At 37.2% G+C, this 13064-nt stretch overlaps 1 protein-coding gene across 7 annotated transcripts in view; it reads right to left on the reverse strand.

Annotated features, from left to right (window-relative positions):
• LOC5569985 (liprin-alpha-1) overlaps positions 1 to 13064 on the reverse strand; it is an 88690-nt gene that overhangs the window by 18716 nt on the left and 56910 nt on the right. For all 7 annotated transcript variants that reach the window (XR_002500398.1, XM_001658822.2, XM_001658820.2 and 4 more), the window contains one exon: positions 6807 to 7008. Coding sequence is in view for 6 of the 7 variants with exons in the window: in XM_001658822.2 (XP_001658872.1) it covers positions 6807 to 7008 (202 nt within the window). In the remaining variant the exon portion in view is untranslated. The remainder of the gene's footprint in view (positions 1 to 6806; positions 7009 to 13064) is intronic.

The raw sequence follows: 13064 nt of genomic DNA on the forward strand, positions 1-13064 counted from the left end.
AAATCACTAGTAAGGCAAGCATATGCTATGTTGCTTATCTTGTGACTTATAAACCTATTTCGTTAGCGACTTAGACTGTTTAGAACCGCAGTGATTTGAAGACTATTCGAAACCGCAGACCAGCAAACCAGAGTCTATGAATCGAGAGTTGCACAAAGAGTTAAACCAAAAAGGGCAATGGGGGCAATAAGAGCAACCCCGGGTTTGACCTCAAGAACAGTGTCTAGTGTCATTATGATCTGCTTGAGGATGTTTCACATAGCCACTACAATACAATCTCTTTTGTAGGTGAACATGAATAAACGTTTGTGTTACTTTCAAATTAATATGTGTCATTCAGGTATATTTGCAATCAATTAAAACAAAATCTATTATCACAGTAATAAAGCCCCTTCCTGTAGATTTCACGGGTAAAATTTATCAAATCCAACAACACGCTTTGTAGAAGTTACGATCACATAACGTAGCTGCTACGTGAAACTACTGTGAATCAAGAAAAATTCATCAGTCCATTCGATATCATCTATGATTCGATGGAAAAAAAACTACGTATATTTTCACATAGCCTTGACGTTTGGATTATTTTGAGTGTATAATCTACCGAATTCATGGTAGAATTGAGAACTGCACCAACGGTTTTCAACCGAGTACAAGTTTACGATAATCTGGTAAAAATCACTGAACAGTGCAGTTAATGTCCAGAGTAGCATTCACTACAAAGCATTGCATTTCAGTACGGGACACCCACCGTACAACACAGTGTGGTTAATAATAATTTCGCGTTATGCGTTTTACACAGTGTAATATGTAATTTTCGCCTTTGGTGACTTTCAATAGATAACGATCTGTTTTTTTTCGCTGCTGGTCTTTTTCGTGCTGAGATTGCAAAAAGCTTAATCCTGCCTTGTTTGGGTAGTGGCTACGGTTAGGTTAGCTCAGATCAATCTTCAGCATAAAAGAACAGCAACGATCAATCTTTGCAGACTCATGCAAAATGGTACAGCCCAAGTGGCACTAGTTCAAGAACCTTACTTTCGTAAAGGGAACTTCTATCTAGGTAATCTTGTGGACCCAGTTTTTGCTACTTCCAGCAAACTCGCGCTCCATGCCCGCGCTTGTGTGCTCATTAATAACGCAATCGTTGCTACACTCATTTCTGAGTTAACAAAAAGCCTTCCGCTGATTGTGAACAGTGATGCAAATGCTCATCACATTATCTAGGGCAGCTCAGATATCAATTTGAGAGGCTCCAGTCTGATGGAATACTTAAGTAGTACAGATCTTGTATTACTTAACATAGGCAATCGCCCAACCTTCATGATATCTGCTAGAGAAGAAGTGTTGGACATAACGCTCTGCTCGGATAGAATCAGTCACGAGTTGACGAATTGGCATGTATCAGATGAGGAATCATAATCTCATCTGATCATCGCTACATTTTCCTTGAACATTCAAATGTAACTGCGCAGACTTTGCGTTTTAGGAGTCCCCGGAGAAATGTCTGGAACGCATTATCGATTATGTTGATGATGTTTATTTGGCAAACATGCCTATTCATGTGAATCAACATGCTTATCAATCTGGAAAGTCCACTGTGACTCCTTCACGCAAAGTTGTATACGATATTGAGAAAGCATTCGCTCAGAAGCAACCCTGCTTGTGTGTTTTCTTGGACATTGAGGGTGCCTTTGATAACGTGTCTTTCGATGCCATACTTTTGTGGAATCTCGTATTGAGGCAACTCAATAATTGCGGTTTTCCAACTTATGGGTTTACCGACGACTATCTAGCTTTGATAGTTGGTATGATCATGACCACTCGATTCGACCTGATGCGAAGTTTTCTTCAGCTAGCCGAGAGTTGATGTCGCCAATATGGCCTTTCAGTTAACCCGAATAAAACATCTATTGTTCTTTTCACGGAAAGACGAAACCGCGATGGAATTCGACCTTTACGACTTTTTGGCACTGAGATTAATGTAACGGATCTAGTAAAGTATGTCGGAGTCATTCTAGATTCTAAACTTCCATGGACACCTCACATTGATTTCAGAGTCAAAAAAGCTTGCACGGCCTTCGGTCAATGCCGGCGAACCTTTGGTAAAACCTGGTGCCCAAAACCCAAGTATATCAAATGGATTTACACAACAGTTGTTCGACCAATATTGGCATATGGATGTCTTGTGTGGTGGTAAAAGGGCGAAGTGAGAATTATCCAATCAAAATTGGGCCATCTCCAAAGGATGATGGGGACGCTGCCGTGGGAGTTGTAGAGAACGCACCAGACATCGCCATCAAGTCTGGTGCGTTCTCTACAACTCCCACGGCAGCGTTCGAGTTTCTTTTCGACGTTGTGCCACTACACATACATCTTAAACAAGAAACACTTTCTTGCTCTTACCGTTTATGGGTACTGGATCTACTGGAGAAAAATCCAGTGAATCGATGATTTACACACACTTTGTTGTTTTCAATTTCGGTGAATTTCATTTCATTTTCATTTTGCAGCGTTTGGTGGGGCAATGAGAGCGCAAGTCAGTCCAAAGCCGGGGGAAGGGATAGGTAATGGCCGTAATAGTCTATGCGGACCACTTGAACACCATCGGAAATGATAAGAAGGGTTGGGGTAGGGTACAGGGAATTGGAGAAGACTTGACACAGTAATGCGATTAATGCTGCAAAATGTAAATGTGCTGAAAGCAATTTAATTTGAGTTTTGAAGTTTGATTTGACTTATTAAAATTCCAAATAGATCGGCCATTGTACAAGTAAGAAAGAATATGCTGATCGCTTTCTAGAAATTTTATAAACAACCAAGTAATAACAATATGAGAGTGATGCTAAGGGCTGCTGATGGCACGATGCGACGCTTTAGGAGATTTTGATACTGGTTGAACATTACTATAAAGAGCGCAATTCAATCGATGGTGATAACTTTACAAACTTTATCTGTTTTTGCACTGATTCACGATGCTGATTTATATAAAAATATTTGATATTGTCATTTGGAATGGAATGGAAATGGAAAAATTTTACATACCCTTGATGATAATACTTCCCTGACCAGAAATATTCTATTTTGAGCATCCTTTTCGAAGGTATTCTATCCAGGTATCCATGTACTGCTTTCAATCCTGAAATTATTCTTATTGTGCATGCTCATGCATTATATTAGTGATGCTCATAATCATGCAACAGATAAGAAGGAGAGAAAAAGAGAATATAGGAACAGTGATTAGTAATGAGTTAATTATGTAGTTTTGTTAGAATTATAAACAATTAAACAGTAGTAATGAATAGCTTACAAAAACTTTGCAGCATAGCTGAGCCTTTCGGATCGTAAGACCGATGTATAAAAATAATTTGTTTCGAAATTTTCCGCGTGGTCTTCTAGTGCCCCTATTAGATAAGAATCAGTCATAGACATACATACCGAATGCTCGCCATGACCCTATGATCAACATTTGTATATGTATAGCCTTAGCTGATGTGGCTTTTCTAATAGGTAGTTCTTTCACTCATTGATTGTCTTCAAAACCTTGTCAAGTATAGAAAATTGATTTTATTTCATTTATTACTACATTGAAGCTACATTTTACTTATTAAGTATTAGGTATTATTTTATGCTTTTATCACTATTGATATTATCAAGGCCAGAATTCCCAGTGAGTGAAGAATTTTATAGTACTAGAACACCATAGAAGATCGCTAAACATTACCTAATCAAGGAACGGCTTTTTGCTCTATTATTTTAGGTAGATGCTATTGATCTCCCTTTGCTCCTATCCGCAACCCGGTGCACTACTAACAACAGCGATCAATTATCAAAATTCATCGCTCCCTGGAAAATATAATTCCAAGCCCAGGGTTTTCAATTTCGGTGAATTGGGACAAAATTGTCCTTGCTCCAAGTGATTTCACAATTGCTTGTCACTTTCCTTACAGGACATTTATCACACAATTCTCTTTACGGGAAGAGTGGACTATTTGGAAAGAAGTATATCAAACAATATAGTATGTTACACTGATGACTCCCATCTTGTAGGTAGAGCTGGTGTTGGTGTATATTCTCGTGAGCTAAGGCTGAATCAGTTTTACTCACTTGGTACACACTGCACCGTTTATCAGGCGGAAATATTTGCTCTTATGTGTGCAGTGCAATCGCGTAATGGGTAGTCATATTGCTGTTTGCATTTGAGATGCAAATCTCGACTAAACGTCCTTCGAATGCGGTAACACAAAACAATCAAAGGACACCTAGCAACGGTTATATAAATCACCGCCGCCCTAGCAAGAAAAATCTATCCTTGACATCGCATTGCTTGTAAAAAATCTTACCGCATTTGGTGTTCCCGCATTTGATATTTGCATTTCAAACGCACACAGCAATATACTTCTGCTCAAATAGTCAGGCTGCCATACTGCCCATAAACTCATTATTGTCTCATGTGCATAGGAAATACAGCAAACATGGGATTGACATGCGTTTATGGGCAGTATAAAAGCTCTTACTTCAGCCAACTCAAGGTCGAAGGTTGTTATCGCATGTCGAAATCAAATTGAGGAACTGAATTCAGTCAACTCTGTAAACCTTGTATGGGTACCTGGCCATTCTTCCATTGCTGGAAATTAATTGGCTGATGATCTAGCTCGCGATGGAGTATCGCATGACTTCATTGGCCCTGATTGATATTGTACATGCAATGTCAAAGCAGAATTGCAGTCTCTTGGTCAGAGCGTTGACAGGCCTCTGCCGACTCAACTATCACACGGAAAATATTCAGCGTACTGACTCATTTGTGTGTGATAGTTGTGACTCCGATTATGGAATTTCGTACCATCTGGCACGGTAAAAAATAGGCACCATGCTATCAATAGTTCTGCACTTGGATTTGCACTACTGTTCAATCTTGACAAAATCAAGGTAACAGCACTTGAATTCAACGTTGCATGTTTTGATTTGAAATAAAAAAAAGTTAAAATAAACATTTCCTTCTCACCCAGATTTGAACCACCAATCTTCGGAGTGCAAGTCTAGTGTCTTACCTCGACACCAACTCGCATCTGTTGAAAGGTGTTGAATTGATCACAATCACTATCTACACTCAGAAACACGGGAAGTCACAAAATGACTAAATTTTAGTAATTTATGACTATTTTCTATATGCCTCTCTTTATCATGCAGGGAATTTTACTCCTATTTGTTAATTCACCTGGGTTGAAGCATCGCTAAGCTTCAACCCAGTCGAAATGACAGTTAGTGTAAAAATTCACAGCAGAATGAAAGAGAGGCAGATAGAAAATAGTCATTAATGCATAAACTTTAGTAATTCTGTGACTATTTTTATTTCTGAGTGTACAACGAGCTGTCGCTTCACACAAAAGACACGAGCTGATTGCTTTCACACAAAAGACATGATATTCAAAATCAACAACTTTTCACTTCATACTCTTGTTCTAGAGACAGTAGAGCAAATCCAAAGTTAGAACTCTTCAAATCATGGTGATTGGTGTTTTGAATTTTTTTCTCTGTTCGGATGCGCCACTGCGACCAGTATTTAGATCTTTTGTGGCATTACCCGTATCCTTAGTGTATAGTGCATGTCGCATTACTCCATTTCCATTGATAGGTAATGAAGCATCGATTTCTGTACAGTTTTTGTTTTGATTCCTCAGATATTGATAAAAATCGACTATGATGAAAAGGTCCCGCTATTTACACCCTTCATGGAAAATTACATCTCAGCGAAGGCGCGCCCCTTAGCAAACATAATCGATTAAATTTCTGAGCAACCAAATCGGTACTACTGATATTTGACCATGCAACGGAACTCTAGTAACATCCTTGTTTCGCTTTTAGTTTAGTCCCAGAAAAATACTAGAAAAAAGGGGCTTTATGCTAGCAGCAAAACCGAATCAAGCTAGAAAATTTGTTTAGTAATCAGAATTCACGTGAGTCCTTGAATTACCAGTACTTACAGTCCTTGTTGAGATAATACTCATGATTGTTATCCTGGCTTCAAGTGTAGTCTCGGGACTGACCAACTCCGAGTCTTTAACCATCTGCTAGGTGAATTACCAGAACATATTACCCTAGCCCGACAAACAAGATGAGACTAGAGTTCAAATTGGTAGATCTTACCCCGTAACGCACCACGAAAAGGTGATCTACCCGCGTTACGGGTAATGTTTTGAATTGAGTCAAGTGATCAATCTATTCAATCGAACATGCTGATTTTTTACCGTGGATATGTAACTGTCCAGTTTTTACGCAAATACGATTCCAATTACTTGGTAAACACTTATTAAGTGAAACTGAATTCAGAAGGCTGAATCTTCAGGACATTCTGTTATTCTTAACCCGCTTAACCCGCTGTGGTAATGAGCTATAGGCTCTATTTACGCTCAAGCGTTTTTTAGTGCCCGTTTTTAGGGCGCTGTTCAAACCCATTGTGGTATGGAGCTACATGCTCTCATTTCGCTTATGCAATCTTCCCTTTTCAAGGGACCCCACTCCTATTTCCTTCCATCTTTCTCTGCCCTTCCCTCTCCAATCGGGTAGATGATGAAATAGGCCTCAAATATGGCGATGGCACAAATCTCCCAAATGGTCGGGACCGTGCCTTTGGAGCGGGCCTTCTGATACTTGATGTGTTTCAATAGTGGCTCAAGCGATATTAAAAACAAAAAAGCCAGTTTCTTCAATTTTATACGAATATTTGTTCTTAGTTGATCGGGTTTTGGTACATCGACACTACTGGTTTTAAATGAAGGAATAGAATATAAACATGAACAGCTAACAATTACCTTTTCCTTTTTACTAAATAGCCGTCCTAAACTGGATTTGATGCCTTTCTTTTTTTGAGCAGCTACAACGGCTTCCCTTGTAACTGATGTAGGTGTATGTAATGAGCTAAGCGTATTTATTGCATTGTATTTTTTCAAAGACTCCTGACTACCATGTCGAGATCCGGGTGGTGAGACACCAAAGGAAGCAACGGTACCGCACCTGTGAAGATAGAATATGAATTATTTATATGCTTCGATATATATTATAAAAAGAAAATCACAGCGAATAAGACAATTTAGCTCAGCTTGGAATAATTCTTTTCAACATTATGCTACACTCATTAGGCTACCACGTTTTGGCGTAGCAATTTAAATATAGACCTTCAGTTTCCCATTAGAAAAATATATCTTTGTTCCAGTACTTTGGGGCAAATATTATATTTACGTTGTCATACATCATGAATGAACGTAAATAGATTATAGATAAAAATTCAAAATGCTGCCATTTCTACAATTTTCATTATGAAAAAACCTAGATATGTTTACGATTCTATTGGAACTAAAAGAGAAACAATTAGCAAATTATTTCCGAAATGCATTTTGATTTTTTTGTCTATTTGCTGGGCGGACACGGAAATTGTAATTATTATTCTAAACTTTATTTACGACACTTTCAGCCCACGGCTGACTGGTTCGTCTTCGGGATGACCACATTATTTTGTACCATAACATGAATATGTTAAGGTCAATTGCAAAATACTTCAGTTTCGAAAACTAGAGGTATTTTTGTATTCATGGAAATTTGTTGGAAATTATCACAATGCGCTGTAGGTTTGTGCAAGATTGCTCACATCTATCTTTCAGTATATCAATATTGATAGACAGATTTTAGCATTTATATAGCTATATATATATATATATATATATATATATATATATATATATATATATATATATATATATATATATATATATATATATATATATATATATATATATAAACGAAATCAGAACATAATTCTGGACAAACATTTCAAAAGGGCACATCGACATTGGTAAACATTGGCTTGGCAAGTCGCTGTTGAGCCCAACTCAACTCGATCACGCTCACCAATACCACTATCAGGAAGAGCTAACACCAGGCCCATGGCACGGCACGACTTTTAGCGTAGTCAACATCTCCATGTGTTTACCCATTTTCGGGTAATTTGAACCGAGAGTGCAATCAGAATGCGAAGTTTTGTTTAATGTTTATGATCCATAATCGAGCAAGAGTCGCAATCAAATCACTGATTGCTTGCTTGGAGGCTTGTAGGATGCCTTTTAATGTTTGCTCTCCTTCCAAAACCATCGGCACATTATTAGCACATTTCCACATTTTGGCACATTATTAGCTGATTTAACAATATCAAAAATTGATAATCAAACCATAGCAAACAATTAAACAAAACACTGGTCTTTATTTTCACAGTTCTTACAACTGACAGTGGGCGATATTCACTTATCGCCCGGAACATCCTGGCTACGAAGAACACTGTGTATCGATATATGGTTGTCATGGGCCTGGATAACACCAATCTTTCTGATAGTGGTGTTAGTTTGCGTGGGCGGGCTAAAAAGGGCTCAACAGCAACGTTTCTAAAAAAGGCTCAAGACCTCTTGGGCCCTTTTCAAATGTTTGTCCAGAATTTAAACATTTCGTGGTAAACCATTCCGCTGTAAACTATTTCGCGGTTTGTGTCATTTTGCGGTTTAGACACACGCCTAATGGGCATATAATTTTTCCTTATTTTGCTTTTAAAAAAGTGGTTTGAAGTGTAACTACTAACATTTCATTGATTAATTTGCCTTCTTTTCATCGGTGAGTTTCCTTATTTTGAAAACAAGTTATTCCTTCGATCATCTAATCAACCTAGATGAGTAATCAAACAAAATGTAGATCAAAATATACATGTACCTAATCGTCTACGAAATGATTGACGACAATACTGCCGTGAATCACAAATCAGGCCCATCTGTAAAAAGTAGGCATGAAGAAAATGGTCTGAGAAGTTTATAAACTCGTATTCCATACACATATTTAAAAGATTACAGATCATTGAAATATGTTTGAATCAGAATGAAACTTTTAAAATTTGCTTTTCACTTCGATAACTTTCCGAGAAAAATTTAGTAATGACCAAAACACAGTTCGTATTAATGCTACATGGTGCGGAAATCTGTAGTACCGTAAGGACGCCATTCACCGCTCATGCTCCATTCACCGCTCATTAAATTATTTTGAAAAATCTGAACAAATTTTCGCAATTAAAGTCATCATTATGTATTAGTATACCAGAATGGACTGTATCAGAATGAAATTCATATGATTTAATGTTATATACTATTTATAAAAAATAATATTAGGCTGTTTAAGGCGGTGAACATGAGTTGAACAATGATTTTATTATGGCAGATCGAAAACTGCTTCTTAGCTGCCACGCTTTAATATGTTATTGTACAAAGATAACAACCAGCTAATAAAAGAAAATTAATTCCAAATAGTTGTGTATATAGAGCCTCATATTTAGGATGAGCGGTGAATGGCGCCCTACACATGTATCACTGGCATACATGTTATTCTGTACCATTATACGTTGTTCACATTTCAACTTCTTTCCTACAAAAACAAATGTTTTATCTTGCGTCTAGCGCAAAAAGTTGCGAAAAATATCGAAAACCCGATTTTTGACAGAATTTAATGTGTTGAAATGCTGTTAAATGACCGGTGAATGGCGTCCTTACGGTACGACTGACAATCCGATAATTTTACCGTACAAAATGTGTTGTCTCGTTAGTCCGGCGGAAAGATCATAGGAAGATATGGTTAAAACTTATATCATCTCAATTTTGACAAAAATGCTGAAAATGGGACTGACTTTCTATTCACGGCAGAATAAATAGTATAAAAATATTGCAGATAATTTACCGTAAAGTACCCATTGCGCTCCTAATTTCGCTCACTGACATTTTAAACATGTTTTGAGAGAGAAATTTTTGTTAGCTGGTATTTTGAATAATTCTTCTTCAGCAAGTAAAGTACCCATTGCGCTCCTAATTTCGCTCACTGACATTTTAAACATGTTTTGAGAGAGAAATTTTTGTTAGCTGGTATTTTGAATAATTCTTCTTCAGCAATGGTTACATAACATGCAATGATGTAGTCCGACTGTATCAAGAAATATGAATAAAATGGCGCGAAATATGGTAGCATCACCGTAATTTAAAAAAAATACTTTTTTAAAAGTTCAAAAAAGTATCTAGGGTAATTTATTTGATTATTATCGGCAATCAAAATTAAAACGCCAAATTCACAGTATTTTTCTATTAAAACACACCAATGAACAACACCATTTAGATGATTATTTGTTCTGTCAGCTTCCTACTGACGAAATTTAAGTGACTGAACAAACAATTTCGCCAGGGATGTCATTGATTGAAATAAATACGCCTCAAAGTGGCGGTGATATGGGATTGCCGATAAGATTTGTCTGCAGTTCTTATGGGAAAGACTACCGAAGAAAATGAGGCTGTCGACAGTACTCACACTGAATTGAGATGTTCGAAGCATTGTACAACCGTTTCAGACAAGTTTATACCAAGTCTGTAGATGTGAATCGATAGAGTATTGAGCAGCGCATGAATGTAAACAGACAAACACGTAATTTGTCTGCGCCAGAGTCTATAAATGAAGAGTTGCGCGAAGATTGAAACGTAGACCCTGGTCTGCGTTTGTCCAAGAAAATTACAAAAGAAGCGTGTTATCGGCTTAGACCGCCGAGAATACGTAAGCTTCCCTAGTATATGAAGAAATTAAATAGACTTGTACGATTGTTTGTTTTCGCTATTCTAAAATGGCCAACCTGACGATGAAGTATTAATTGATGTATTTGAAAATGTATCAACTATCCAATACCTACATACTACAATTATTCTATAAAATGAGGATAATACGAGCGAATATGCCCATTTAGCGGTATAAATCATATTCACTCAGAAATAAAAATAGGCACAGAATTACTAAAGTTTATGCATTAATGAATATTACCTATCTGCCTCTCTTTCATTCTGCTGTGAATTTTCACACTAACTGTCATTTCGACTGGATTGAAGCTTAGCGATGCTTCAACCCAGGCGAATTGACAAATAGGCATAAAATTCCCTACAGAATGGAAGAGAGACAGATAGAAAATAGTCATAAATTACTAAAATTTAGTCATTCTGTGACTACCCGTGTTTCTGAGTGTTCATATGCTGTTCGACTAAGTTATGGAATCGCTTCACCGAATTTTGCAATACTCCCGAAAAGGAATGATTGTCTGATGGCTTGCGATTCAGATTTTTTTGTACATCCTTCATTGAAACGATTCCATTATTTAAAAAATAAACGATTTATGTATATTTATCTTAAAAGGGAGTGCGTGTACCTACAATAACATAAAATTGCAACTGAAAAACATGTATCCTAGCAGCTAACCTTATACCGTGAGTTGGGTGAAGTGGTATCCCAGCAAGAAGATCGTGTTTGAACCGTTAGGGTACAAATATAAAAGACACATCCCGGTCAACCAGTCAGTGTTTTTCGATAGCGGTCGATATCGATTCGTTTTGAATCGTTAGCATCGCTGAACAAAAATTTATAAATAAATTTTAACACTGGTTGATCGGGATTATACTTCAGAGCTTGACCACGAAATCACCGAAATTCGTCAGGTATTAAAAATGTTGAAATATCATTTCATCTCGTGAAAATTGCAGTATTATGCGGGACAGATTGGATAATACAAAGTTCACTGGAATGCGCACCCAACTAGAATACCGTAAAACGGTGTATCTTTGATAATGCGGGTAACTTTGATAGTACGTTACCCATCACATACTAAACGAAATATCATACTTTATGTTGATCGGTTAAGCAAAACTAAAGAATATTAGTACACTCTTCATATAAGAGCTGTTTTCATTTGAATCGAGAACATGTGAGGCTTTATATACGAATATTAAAAATTGATACGATTTCAACATGTTCGAAACGCTTACAAACAATCTGTTCTACGAGCACTATTTGATGTAGTTTTGAATAGTTGGTCACTTATCCTTGACAGCTTAGTCATCATAGAACTTGAATATGGTCTCAAATCTCTTAGCGAAAAGCATATTCACAAACTGGGACCATTTTTGTAATCTAAGTCAGAAATTCCCATATAACGTTAAACGCCTAGAAGTATGCAACGCCCAATAAATGTTACGTAATTCATTCAATTTTGTTCGATTTATACTCCATTATCAAAGTAACCCCAAAACAGAAAACCGATTTTCGATTATATGAAACATTATATATCCATTCATAATAAATCTTTTAATAATCTATCAACTGCAATTGATAGCTAGGATGCTTTGTGTATAGGGTAGAGCATGACAAGATGAACATATTAAGGATAAATTGATGTTTGCTGAATGTGACCATTAAGCCCCACGCACAATGTGAGCGGCAGCGCGGTACAGCGGCATGACGGCACGCCCATCTTGATCCACACCCCACTTATCAATCCCATGTTGACTAAATCCTTCTCAACATTGACTTGACAAGCAGAGTGTAGCTCAATATGGGCCCGCCGTCATGCCGCTGTGCCGCGCTGCCGCTCACATTGTGCGTGGGGCTTTAGTTTTTACTTCAAGTTACATGAACCCAAAATACCCCCAAACAAAAATATGTTTTTCGGTTGGCTTGAATACGCTGCGGGGCAAGTTGAGCACCCATACAGGACAAGAAGAGCACTTTATTACATCAAATTATTTCAACTATTAATGCTTCCGCATTGATACGCATTGCATATCCTGCAATATAAATATAATTTACAAGAAATGGATGCAAGAGAATAGAAACGAATAGATAACAGCTCAATTTTATAAAAATACGCAGCACAATAGATGCAATAAAGTTAAAGCAATTTTTAGAATGTTGCAAGCAAATTTGAAGTACTTCGAAGAAATTCTCTTTTTTTCGTGAAGGGTGCTTATTAGACTGATGCAAATTTAGATTTGCTCTACTAGGCTTTTTACTCCTAGGTTTTTGCTCCACTAGGCTTAAACGTTGTCAATTAAGATGTAAATCATTCGCCAAAAATGTTTAGCTATTCGGAAAAAATGGTTGTGCACACGCCATTTGAAGGTTATATGGAATTACGATGGAAAAGGCAATCCTTTTGTGTTCAGTCCTCTAACAGCTCGTCATTA

The sequence above is a fragment of the Aedes aegypti genome, chromosome 2, assembly GCF_002204515.2.
Source record: "Aedes aegypti strain LVP_AGWG chromosome 2, AaegL5.0 Primary Assembly, whole genome shotgun sequence".
Classification (NCBI taxonomy): domain Eukaryota; kingdom Metazoa; phylum Arthropoda; class Insecta; order Diptera; family Culicidae; genus Aedes; species Aedes aegypti.